Genomic DNA, 12,790 nt, shown 5'->3' on the forward strand with positions numbered 1-12,790 from the left:
ACCAGCATGTTTTATGTTGAAATAATGCATGAAATAATGTGGAAATGATTTTCTTCTGTTCTGCATACACACAGAGATTTTATTCCATCTTTCAGGGTTTGATCTTACCAGTAATGTTCAGGCTGCTTTCCTGTTTGGAATCCCAGTTGCAGGGACCATGGCACACTCGTACGTAACTTCTTTTACCTCCCTGGAGGAAGTGTGGCCGCAAGTGAGTATGTGCACTCTGTCTTTACGTCATCTGAATGGAACCATACCATTCAGATAATTGAGCTACACATCTTATGTGTTTACACTGGCAAACCAGAACATGACTTCCATTTTACACTCGGCAGGGTTTGTAAAGATCAGCTGTGACATGTTCCACGACTCATTAATGCAAATATCCTATGAGCCAATCACATGGCAGCAATGCAATTATGGCAGCAATGCAATTAAGCGAATTAAAACATTACTACACTAGCAAGGTCTACCAAAAAAGCTGGTCTGGGAGTTTATGTAAGGTAAAGGTGATGTAATATTAAAGAGAATGCAAGAATCAGACCACTCCGCGACAGTGAGGAGGACCCCCCCCCCCTTACCACACTCCCTGCCGGTGCCTGATGCCCTGGGACTGGGCGCTCAGGTATGTACTGGCTCACTCCCAGTGGCTGCTTGACAAGGCCTGGCGCCCGGGACTCGGTCGGGCCCCTTCTAGGGGGTGGGGCACCCCCTGACATTGGGCCCCTGGGCCCGGGATTCGGTCCGTCCAAAAAACAGAAACTACCAGAGAGAGTTGACAAATGAAAATGAACGACGTGCACCAGTGGCATATAAACACCACAGTCCCCAGCCACCTGAGTTATCACCACCAAAACTACGGGATGGTTCAAAAGATTCAGCTCCCATTTGAACCCTAATTTCAAAAGTAGAGAGGGTATCAGTCTCCTGAGGGCTGGTTTCACAGGAGAGACACACGTTAGGCTCTCCTTATGTTGTAATTTGGTAACTGAAATGCTCTATTGCATTTAACAAACTCTTAAACGTCTTGTTTGTCTCTTTACAGACACTTTCGGCGGTGAACGGGGAGCATAATCCAGTCGATATCATTTCTTTAACAAAAGGCTGGCTGAGTCGTGTGTGTGATCTTCTGGGAGCAGAGCCAGGGAAGATCCATGAGGGAGAGCTGGCTGCTTTCTTGTCTTATGCCATCGCGTATCCTCAGAACTTCCTCCCAGTGATTGACAGCTACAGCGTTGGCTGGTAACTCCTGCCTTACATTAAGTTAAAGTTAAAGTTTACACTGCATATATGAGATAAAGCTGACAAATTGGCAGTTTGGCTAATGAAAGCCAGAAAACTAAGAAGCTCTAAAAACTAAAGGAACACTTTTTAATCAGAATAAAGCATCTAGTCACTGAAACTTCTGGGATTAGAGTTAAAATAATGAGACAAGCCCCAAAACAAAGGTGGAGGCCACTGACATTTTCCCCTCATCTTTTCTGACTGATTTATTCATTGGTTTTGCATTTGGCTACAGTCAGAGTCACTACTTTTAGCATGAGGTGATACCTGGACCCTACAAATTGATGTTGTAGAGGTAATCCAACTCCACATCAGTCTATCACAAGGTAGGCTGGGTCTTCCAGCAAAGTTTGAAGTGCATGGAAGAGATTCCAGGAGACAGGCGGTTGCTCCTGGAGAGCTGGACTGTGCAGGAAAAGGTCTTTAACCCACCAGCAGGACCTGTATCTGCTCTTTTGCGCAATAAGGAACAGGATGAGTGATGCCATAGTCCTATGAAATGACCTTCAACAGGCCACTGGTGTGAATGTCTCTGAGCTAACAATCACAAACAGACTTCACAAGAGTGCCTGATGACCTTGGAGCACAATTAGCATTTTCCATACAATATTAGAACTGACAGGTCCACCACTGGTGCCCTGTGATTTTCAGTTTAAGAGCAGGTTCACCCTGAGCACATGTGACTGATGTGTCTGGAGAAGCTGTGGGGAATGTTATGTAAAATCATTAAACATGACTGGATTGGTGGTGGGTCATTGATGGTCAGGGGAGGCATATCCATGGAAGGACACAGACTTGTACAGGCTAGGCAGTGGCACCCTGACTTACATTAGGTATCAGTTTCATGTGATGAGAGTATGCAGTCAGCTCCTGGAGGACGAAGGAATTGATATCACTGACTGGCCCTTCTCTTTTAAGCCTTGTCTTTTCTCCATTCCCTAGCTTTGTTTCCATTAAACAAAGCTAAACACAAAGCAGTTCAATGATCTCATCTATTCTGTGTGTAAATATAATTTCAGCAGCGGCATCTTGAACTTCTGTGCTGTGGCACTGGTACTGTGTGAGCTGGGCTACAGGCCGGTGGGGGTTCGTCTTGACAGCGGGGACCTTTGCAAGCAGTCCCTTGATGTGCACCGTGTCTTCAGACTCTGCAGCGAGCAGTGAGTAAGGTGTCCTCCCGTCTGTCTTTAAACTTACAGTGAGATCTGTTCTGACTCCTCCAGAGATCTGTGGCTCACGTCTAATTTTGTGTCACTGCTTTTTGATTCCTCTCTTATTGTTCATTTCATCTCTGCAGATTCTCCATTCCTGCTTTTGATTCCCTGATCATCGTTGGGACTAATAACATCTCAGAAGAGAGCTTGGCTGAAGTCAACAGTAAGGTAAATTGAGTGGCCATACAGGGTAATTCATTAGGAGTCAGTCAAATTTTGTGACTTGTAAAAGTGACTCCCTGCAAGACCTTTCCATGTCAGCTTGATGTGTCATTGTCTTAGGAGAACGCGATCAGTGTAGTTGGTGTTGGAACACATCTGGTGACTTGCACAAAACAACCTTCCCTTGGCTGTGTATATAAGGTGATTTAATGAGAATTCACACTTACTAGCCTCTCTCCTCTCCTGCCATGTTTAACACCTGTATGGTTTTGTTTGTTCCTCTGTTCATTAGCTGGTGGAGGTGAGAGGAAGACCCAGGATGAAGGTCAGTGAGGACCCAGAAAAGAGCACTGTTCCTGGGAGGAAAGCTGTCTACCGGCTAATAGATCCTGAAGGTGAGAATTGAGTACTACCTGCTGCAGCTGAGCTTCTTTCTCTGTGTGGCACAACAACAGGAACGCCACAAATTACTTGTTATAAATGATCAGAGACGGGTCCGTGAATGGCAGTATGATCGTCCCTTTAGGCAGAAATGAATATGTTCCTGTAAATCTATAATTGGTTTCTGTCCTTTCTCCTCTGCAGGTCATCCATTTCTAGACGTGGTATGTCTGGCGGTGGAGTCTCCTCCAGAGGCGGGACTCCCACTGAGCTGTTACCCCCTGGGATGCAACCACACCGCCCTCTCAGTCACTCCAGCTCGGGTCACCTGTCTGCGTCAGGAAGTGTTTAGTAAAGGACAGGTGAGGATGGGCCGCTCTCTCAAACATTAGCAGACAGCTTATGAAGAATTGTGGGATAATCACACTGAAGACATACTTTTTTTTTTTTTAATCTTTGTATCTTAAAGATTTTCCATTTAGATTTTTAATCAGTGACTAATAAGTTTACAAAGAATACCAAACGTATGTAATATAACAGCAAAGAAAAGTACTTTCTTTAAAAACTATTAAAAAAAATCACACTTCATGTACTAAACAGTACCAAACAAGCCACTATAGTGTGTGGGAGCTTTGCCTTTATGAGTGTCTCCAACATTTTCTAGGTCACACAGCCTTTGTGCAGCACTGCAGAAACTAGAGCAAAGGTCCAGCGCTCCCTCCAGACTCTGCACCCTCGGCACAAGAGACTGCAGAAGCCGGATTCCTACACAGTAAGTCTCAGTACAAGCTGTACTGAATGCAAGAGTACAGACCAACTTAGTCCTTCACTAAGATGCAGAAATTAACTCTCACAGATTGTGAAAGATTTCTTTACCTATGCCTGTGGCTTTCTCTTCCACTAGGTGGCCCTCTCCCAGAAACTCCACAACATGGTCAAAGAGATCCAAAAAGGAAGCAGCAACAACACCAACTTTCTTTTAGCCAACTAAAGCGAATCAAGTGTTTCCTAAATTGCCTCACAGAAGTTCTTATATTTATAGAGCATCGTCTGAATGAACCCTTACAGTGGGGACACTCCAAATACTGGAATAACAGCTGTTGTGTCGCCTGTGTTATTCAGATGTAACGAATGTTTTTAAAGAAGGATTAAAATAAAGGTGTTTAGTGCAATGATCATCAGGGTTAGACACTCTTTCAGACATATCCTCATAGTTATGTTTTCTACATTTGGAAACTTTCGACAATAAACATCCAACAAATCTAAAAACAGGAGCCGCACTGTGAAATGAAGACATACCAGTGCAGAAATAATCATGTTCTCTGAACCAGACTTTGCTGCCTTGTTGTAGATTAATATCATTAAGTTCATGTTAAGGTGCTGAAGAAAGACGTGGTTGGAAACTAGAAAAAAAATAGAAAACTGCCCGTGCATTAATTATTTTTTCATATTAATAATATTCTAAACTTGGGACTAAGACTCAGGTTAGTGGAATTTTTTTAAATAAATATGTAACCTCAGACCCTTTGATCATGCTTTTGAAAAAGTGGAAGCAATTACAGGTTGATATTTTAGTTCCTGTCAAAGATTATGATTTTGTTTGACAGTATAGAAGCTAAGGAAGTTTGACCCTAAAGTATTTGTGGTTTCTTATCCATAATCACAGTAATCAACATTTTTATGTAGGTGAGACTACACAGGATGAAGGCACTGAGGAATATTGAAATTTCAGGTTACTTTAGGTTCATCACACTGTCGTCTTTTCACTTAAATTGAGAGGAAATCACCAGATTATAGATTACGTTTCCTTTGTCTACATGATATTAATGTAAAATGATTCATATGTAATATGTAAAACACACACTTTTCATATTTAATTGTAAAATTCCAGAAATCCTGCCATGCAAAAAAAAGTAAATTATCTTCATATAATCACCTTGAGTGTGGGGGTCTTTAAAATTCTTACTGATAACTTGTATTTAATAATAAAATCTCATCTTCAATAACAAAGGCTGCTTTTTGTGAGCAAGAAATCACCACTTCAGTTGTATTTACATCTCTGAACTTTCCTGCTGTATTACTGCAAATTATAGCACTTTTTTAACCAACAAGTGTATTGATTGTCATTGAGTGCTTGATTTATGGAGCAGTTTTACCTAATGTGTTTCTTTCTGGGCTGTTAATATGAAAATAAAATGACACAACAATTAGGTTTTTATCAAATGTTCACATTTGTTTTGAAAAGGTATGCTCAAGTTAAACATAGAAATGTAACAAAAAGTTGTAAACATAAAATAATATTCTTTATGTTAGTAATAAACAAGCCCAGTAATAAAAACCTATTCACAACTAAAGTCTCTCAAATCCAATGGAAGGACTCGGTAAAAGATAAATGGCTGCTTGTGTTAAATCCACACAGAAAAAGAAAGTTCTAAAGCTGTGTATAAGTCCTTGGACTCACGTGTAGCTTATTTCTTTCAGCTGTTCTGACAGTATCTGTGTTTCTGTCCAGTGATGGTAAAGAAACTGAAAATCAAAGACTGCAGCTGTTTCCAAGTGTTCTTCTCATTTACCTACAAACCAAACGCATGCCACTAAAACAGTATTAAATGTGCCATGATAACAACTTTAAGTTCATTTCAACATGCTTTTTTGCTTTTTGCAGTTTATGGTTTCTTTGCAGGATTCATTTTAAGTTTGAAAAGAAGCAGCAGAGTGAAGATGGAGACAGAGTGTAATGGTACTGCTCTTAGTTTAGATGTAAAATTTAACCTTTAGGCGATTAACTGAATGCTCACCATTCCTCTTTACTCTGCTTCAATCTGAAAACTGTTGGCAACAATTCTCTACATCCCACCCCCCAAGCCTCTTTTCCTTGCTGCTGCAGGACATGTGAGAAGAGTTCCCTTGAATTCTGATTGGCTGCCTGCTGACCAGTGGTAGTGGAACTGGAGATACACCCAGTGGACATATGGAGCTGATTAAAAACAGAGAGGCAGTGATATCATCCTTGACTGTCTCAGCGGTGGATCAGTCCACACTCTTTTACAGCCTCAGGGAGTCCTGCTAATGCACATTACTGAACTTTAGTCTATTTCACTACATAAATAATGGTCAGTAGTGGGCGAGTTATTCCTTTAGTTATGGGGATCACAAGGCACAAATCCTCTATCCAAAATTCCACGACACTACTTTTAAGCCATCCCTAATCTCTTTATATTTTGCTGGAAAAATGGGAAATAGGTGATTTATTGGAATGTCCAAATATATGGAAATGTAGTATATAAGGAAAAAACAGTTTGTGCTGTTCTATAGTTTGAAAGTCTGTAAGGCATGACCACCTTTACTCTATAAGTAGTTTTCAGGAATAGTTCTCCAGGATTCTTGCAAGACATTCAAGCTCTTCTTTTGGATGTTGGCTGCCTTTTGTTCTGTTCTCTGCCAAGATGATCCCACACTGCTTCAATAATGTTGAGGTCTGGTCTCTGCTGAGGCCAGTCCATGATTGATAGTGTCATGGATAAAACACTGTTTTGGGATCATTGTCATGATAAAAAAAAAACTTTCTATTTTTGTGTTCTTAATGCCATCAATTTTGACAAGTTCCCCAACACCACTGGCTGAAGGCCAATTCAAACCCACCTTGTTTGTGCAAAGATACAACTCAATGCCTGTCAAACAGTCTTTTCTTTAGCAATTTGTCAATTTGGTTTTTTGTATTGTGTAAAGAAATGGGAACCAATTATGTGCTTTTTGCAGAAGTAATAAAAAAAAATCCTGACAAAATTCTAATTAATTATGACAATCAAGTGGACCAGTATAGCAAAAGGTTCACTTGGCACAATCAATCTGGGCAATTTCCTTGGACTTCAGAAGACAATTCCGATTGCTACAGTGACGCGGAAAAAAAAGTGATCAATACAATCCTAAAATTAGTTCTAATAGGTACATTAAGAAACCACAGAGCAGCATTTTGAACAGAGTTCAGGGTGACATTTTAGGGATACCCCAGAGGAGGGAGTGGAAGCGGTTAAGAAATACTGTATATACTAGCTGGAAATGACAAACTGGTTTTAGACTCAGATTCTGACTCTAACCAGTATTCTTTTTATTTCAAGGACATAAATTACTATATTTGGAAAGAAGGGGGGCATATTAAATAGCACACGCAATTTGCAAAGTGCATCCATAAAATAAGCGCAAGATGCAGACATATTGGCTAATTAGTGCTAGGTAATGGACTGATAAGCCACTACAATTTCACCCCCCAGAATTAAAGCACAAACTTGCTGAATGGTCTGTTGTACACTACAAACATGTTGGTCAGATAATCCATCAAAATGCTCCCAAACATGCTCCCCTTATTAACAGTTAGTTTAAAACAATTATATGTATAATGTCCTGGAAATCTAAATTTCAGCTACGACATAAAAACAAAACAAAATAAACAAAAAGAACAACCTCTAGCGAGCTCACCAGTCGCGTAAAACCTTTGATTTACTGTTACTGGGTGACACATCAGTGACCTTTGTAATTTGAACCGCACTTAACCTCCTGACATGCCCAGATACCCGCTGAGTCCACTGCGCATTCGCTGCAGAAAACGCTTTCACCTGCAGATCTTGTAGAGGCCGGCAGGGGGCGCTCTGTTCTCTGGCTTCTCTCCCTCTCTGGCTGTCCCTGCGACTCTCCCTCTACTCCACACCCCCCTCATCTTCCCTCAGATACTGTACAGCAGGCAACAACAAAAAAAGTCGGATCAAGCTTTTCCGGTCTGCTGGCACTAATTTCCTCTCAAGACCTCTGGCGTTGAAGCTGAGGATACGCACAGATCCAGAGACAGAGAGCGACATCCTGGGGAAGGAGCAGCAGGGAGGACCTGGTGAAATTAATCGCACAGTCTTGCACCCGTCTCAAGGGGTTTTCTACCACGGGTGAGTGGATCCTGTGAGCAGGGAGAGGAGGAACAGAGAGGGAGAAGGGAGCAGAATGCTTCGGCAGATGGGAGCGCTCCCGAGTCTCGTCGCGGCTGCTCCGTGCTTTCCCATCCGCGCGTCTCTTCGTCTCCGTGAAGCCGCCACATAGCGGCCGCCGCTGCCCGTCCTCCTCTCCGCCGCCACTCCGGGTATTTGCCCGGCTCGTTATTGCATAACCCAGCGTCTTTGTCACCAGCCCCGACTTGATTCTCGTCAGTCAGCGGTGAGGGGATCCACATCTTGTTTACCGGCCCAGCGAGAGCAGCGAGGCGTCCAAGCAGGATTTTAAGCCGGATCATCACGCTGTCTGGCGGTGATGAGAACTCACCCCGAGTGGATTTCACTGGTGTGCTGCCAGAAGCATCTGGAAAGGATAAGACAGGAATACACTCCCCCCTCCAGAGTACCAGAGGATAGTTCACATCTCAGACGGGTCGGTGTTTGAGCTGTGCAGCTGCTGACTGATGCCTTTTAGCTTGTGTTTTATTGGGGAATAGTTTTATTCACTCTGGCTGCCCCAACTGACACAGTTCATAACCAGATTTCCTCCTGACCCCAGTGGGCTTGAACATGTTGAATACCCCTGTCCTTGTTGCTTGCAGCTGGTGACTGAAGGATAAGCATCCTATTCGAGAAATCACAACAGATTAGTAATCCAGCAAGGTTTACTTTTAGCGATGCAGTGAAGATGTGTGCAGCCAGATTCAGTGGCTGCCTCAATGGCTGTGCTGAGGAGGCCCCCAGTAGTGTTGCAGGGGCTGCTGGTTCAGTCATGGTCTCCAGGATGCTGGACTGGTCTGAGGCAGGTGCCCGCATCCTCCACAGCCTGGAAATGGGCACAGTGATGACCATCTTCTATCAGAAAAAGTCTCAGCGCCCTGAGAGGAGAACGTTCCAGATAAGGCAGGACACGAGGCAGATAGTGTGGAGCAGAAACCCAGACAAAATAGAAGGAGAGAGTAAGTATAAAATTGGGGATTGATTTCTGTGAAATGTTTAAAGTCAGTAATTCATGTTGAAAAGTCAAACAGTTCTTCTAAACTAGCAGCAGTGAAACAATTGTGCTTTTAAGGCTTTTAAGGCTAATCCAATGTTTGTGTCTGCCAAGTTTAAACCAGCCCGCAAAACACAAGCATGTTTAAACCATGGAAACATCTGTCTCACATTTATAACACGCAGAAGTGTGTTTGAGTCAACCAAAGAGTCAACCTGGTTGAGCCTTTCCATCTTGGAGCTGTTCTGAAACAAGACCACAGATTCAGACAGCAGCGCTCCATATAAAACAACCTGAAGAACCAATCCCATAAACGTATAGGTTTGCTCTACATCACAGGTGTCGAACTCCAGTCCTCGAAGGCCGCAGTCCTGAAACGTTTCCATGTGTCCGTGCTGCAACACATGGAGAAAATTAGTAGGTCATTATCAGAACTCTATGGAACTTGACTGCATGCTGAGGTGGCAATTCAGCCATTTGATTCATGGTACATGGTGCAATAAAAGTACTTTTAGAAGTTGAAACTTAAATTTATTTAAACTTACTTGCACAAGGGTTAGGGGTTGCCACCTCGGCATGCAGTCAAGTCTTTCCAATGACCTAATTTTATTCAGGTTTGTGCAGCAGGGACACATTTCAAAGTTTCGAGGACTGGAGTTTGACACATGGTCAGAGCTGCTGACCATGCATGTAACGCATTATTAGAAATCTGAGTATGATGTTATTTATGTGGACTCTTTCAGCTCATTGTGAAAGTCTCTACTGCTGTTTTGGTACCATTGTGCTTGATTCTCTCCTCTGCTCGCTGTTTTCTGTCTGGTTTAGGTTGATACCTGGCTTTTTTTTAAGGCAGTAAATGAGAATTTTTAGAAAAAAAAAACCCCACCATCACTTCATCAAGACAAGGTTATTAAAGAAAATCCAATATTCTGATGTTCCAGTTCAGTCTTTACCTGAAAAATCTTCAAAATAAATATTATGCGTCATATAAAAGTGGTTAGAAACAGTCTCACATAGATGCAGTGCCAACACTAGACAGCAGATTTTCCCACGTCAGTTACATTAAAAGCTGAAATGAAAGGCAGTGATCAATACAGTTTTCTCCAGGCGTTAATCTGCTTAACATGGCTAACTAGCATAGGCAACATGAGCACTTGACTAATTAGCCATCAATATATAATTCACATTATCAGAATTATGTCCTGACCCCTGTTTCCTTTCTTTAGTTACAATCATCCCATTACAAACTGTAGTCTGTATAAAAATGTTAAAGAGTTATTATGTGTATTTATGTGTATGCTCATATGCTCCCTAACTTGCTGCACTTATGCAAGATTTCTGTATCCTGCTATTAAATAATGAGAGCTCAACAGCAGGGGCAGTGGATCATGTGTTTGATGACCTGAAGTTGAGGCAGCAGCACAGAAAGGCCTTCTGTCTTGAACCATCACACCCATGTTCACAGACTCATCAAGCCTCAAAGATAAATCTGCAGATGTGACAAAGTTTTGTATTCACACAAATGAATGTTAATGGCTGTGTTTACGCTATATTTATGAGTTAAATGAAGGAGAACAATAGATCCCATAGAACTTCTTAACATTTTTTACACACCTCACACAGTACAGCCTCTGTCTGAGTGCTCACTGCTGATCCGTACAAAGAGAATACCTTGTTCTGAAAGCAAGGCAATTGCGTGATGTGATGTGGTACTGTGTATTTTTTTTTCTTTTTTGGGAGGTGGGGCTGCTGTAGGGCTATAAAAAGTGGGTAAATCTAGAGAAAATAGTTGATATAGAGATATATAGTTGGCAACACTGCTGTAAATAAGGGTTGCAGGCATACAGAGAATTCTCTTTATTGAAAAAAAAAGAGAATCTATGTCTATTATTAAAAAAGAATATATACAACAAACAAATATCCAGATACATACAGTGATTACATAGTTATGAAGAAGCTTTATAAAAAATGCAAAATAACAATAATTGGGTGTATTTCTCTATAGCAGAGGTTTGATTGATTTTAAATATTTGTGCTCAGAAATCTTTTAACTATTGAGAATAACACATTCATACAGGATATGATGGCGCTGTTTTCCACAAATCACATGCACAGATTCTGTATCAGAAGATGTTGAAGTATCAGCCAACGATTAGGTGTCAGTGAAATATGCTGACAAGCAAAGAAACAGGACACCACAGTCTGCTTCCTCAGCTCTGTGTTCACGCTTTTAAGAGGTGATTACCAACTATAGACTGTATGTAAAAGATGGATATGGACACCTTGACGTTGGTCACTGGGCTGCAAAGCTTTTTAAAGCCTCAAGCTGAGGATTTTTGCAGGTGCCATTGTCAATAGAGACCTGTCCTAAACCACACTCTGCTTTAATGTCCTAAACAGTGTGAAATCCACTTCTTGAAAACACCACCTTCAAGCGGTTACATCTTTTAAATCCATCCATCCATCCATTTTTTAAAATACAGCATACCAGCTGTGACCCATTAAGATGCAGTTTACTGTTAATTTTTATCTGTTATGGCAGCAGGATAAAGGATAAAAGTACAGTCAAGTGCCCAGTGAGGCCTTATACTGAGACAGTGCAAATGTACAAAAATTACACATTTTGTTGCTTTTCTGTCTCAGTTTCTTTGTCCATAAGTGCACTATGGATAAAGAAAGTGAGGTTTTACAAACCAAATGACACAAATATTTATGCACACCGTGTGTGTTTGTGTGTACAGCACTTTCTTTCTCCACAGTGCGCTTGTGGGCAAAGAAACTTTGACAGCCTAAAATAAAACCAACTTCAAAGTAAATGTAGGAAAAGCTGACTTTGAAGGCTTAGAAAACTGTTTAATCAAGTTTCTTCTGATTTAAAACTAAATTTGTCCAGTTTTACGCTCTAATTCAGATTCCTTATAAAGGTTTTGTATTTAACAATTTTAAGAGTGTTTTAGAGCTTTAAAGTTTGATTTCTCATGGAACTCATGGCTCAGTAGCCTTCCTTTTTCGGGGGTTTTGAGCTATGAGATTCCCTCTGTAGTCACTGGATGAAAACCAGACCTGATGTGGTTGAAAGCTCAGGAAAAAGGCATTGTTTTGCTGGTGATGCAAAAAGCTCTGAGATCTGGATGCTGCTTAAGCTTGAAGCAAAAACAATATATAGTTAACTGATCCTTTGAAAAAACAGGTTTCTGGGGTTTTCGTTCTAAGCGTTGCTGTAAAATGACATTTTGCTGTGGCAGGCTGTTCCCCACAGTGTCGGAGTGTCAGGGCCCTCAGACGACAGACAGATCATGACCCTGTGACCTCTGTTTCCTCCAAGTCAGCCTGCCTGTCACTCTCAGCACACATGCTGCTGCGGCGTGGATCTTTGGCCAGCTTTAGCTTTTCTGCCGGCTGCCCAACCTCCTGACTGACTGACTGGCAGGTTGTGGGCTTAGACGACTGAGACAGCCTATTGGAGTGGAGTCAAGTGGCAGTGGTAAACTTAAAGCAGGCGGCTGTTGTTGGGCTGTTGATTCGTCCTGTCTGGGGTGTGGACGCTATTGTCTGCGTCCTGGATTTTGTTGCCCGGGGGTGGATTTGTTACAGATTCTGTTAGTACTGAGAAAACTTATGGTATTCACAACTGGCATGCTAGAGTTTCCTTCTGTCCGCCATGTGTTATTTTAACTCCAGCAACTCTTCAGAGGCGACGCATCACCCTGACAACCAAGAAAACTGAGGTTTAAAATAGGTGTCAGGTGTTGTATTTTGATCCAAGCCATGATTTTTTT

The 12,790-nt window shown here is 41.8% G+C and overlaps 2 protein-coding genes across 3 annotated transcripts in view; both read left to right on the forward strand.

Moving 5' to 3' along the window:
• naprt (nicotinate phosphoribosyltransferase) overlaps positions 1 to 5,149 on the forward strand; it is a 9,922-nt gene extending 4,773 nt beyond the window's left edge. The window contains exons 5-13 of the mRNA XM_005750274.1: positions 96 to 211; positions 1,046 to 1,242; positions 2,304 to 2,444; positions 2,582 to 2,666; positions 2,781 to 2,861; positions 2,953 to 3,055; positions 3,246 to 3,403; positions 3,706 to 3,813; positions 3,946 to 5,149. Of these exons, the coding sequence (XP_005750331.1) occupies positions 96 to 211; positions 1,046 to 1,242; positions 2,304 to 2,444; positions 2,582 to 2,666; positions 2,781 to 2,861; positions 2,953 to 3,055; positions 3,246 to 3,403; positions 3,706 to 3,813; positions 3,946 to 4,032 (1,076 nt within the window). The 3' untranslated portion in view covers positions 4,033 to 5,149. The remainder of the gene's footprint in view (positions 1 to 95; positions 212 to 1,045; positions 1,243 to 2,303; positions 2,445 to 2,581; positions 2,667 to 2,780; positions 2,862 to 2,952; positions 3,056 to 3,245; positions 3,404 to 3,705; positions 3,814 to 3,945) is intronic.
• A 2,578-nt stretch (positions 5,150 to 7,727) lies between these two features.
• Positions 7,728 to 12,790, forward strand: part of LOC102192559 (1-phosphatidylinositol 4,5-bisphosphate phosphodiesterase gamma-1-like) — a 40,013-nt gene continuing 34,950 nt past the window's right edge. For both annotated transcript variants that reach the window (XM_005750272.1, XM_005750273.1), the window contains exon 1: positions 7,728 to 8,976. In XM_005750272.1, coding sequence (XP_005750329.1) covers positions 8,706 to 8,976 — 271 coding nt within the window. In that variant the 5' untranslated portion in view covers positions 7,728 to 8,705. The remainder of the gene's footprint in view (positions 8,977 to 12,790) is intronic.

This window comes from Pundamilia nyererei, unplaced genomic scaffold (genome assembly GCF_000239375.1).
Source record: "Pundamilia nyererei isolate P.nyererei 1_Seehausen unplaced genomic scaffold, PunNye1.0 scaffold00267, whole genome shotgun sequence".
In the NCBI taxonomy this organism is placed as follows: Eukaryota; Metazoa; Chordata; class Actinopteri; order Cichliformes; family Cichlidae; genus Pundamilia; species Pundamilia nyererei.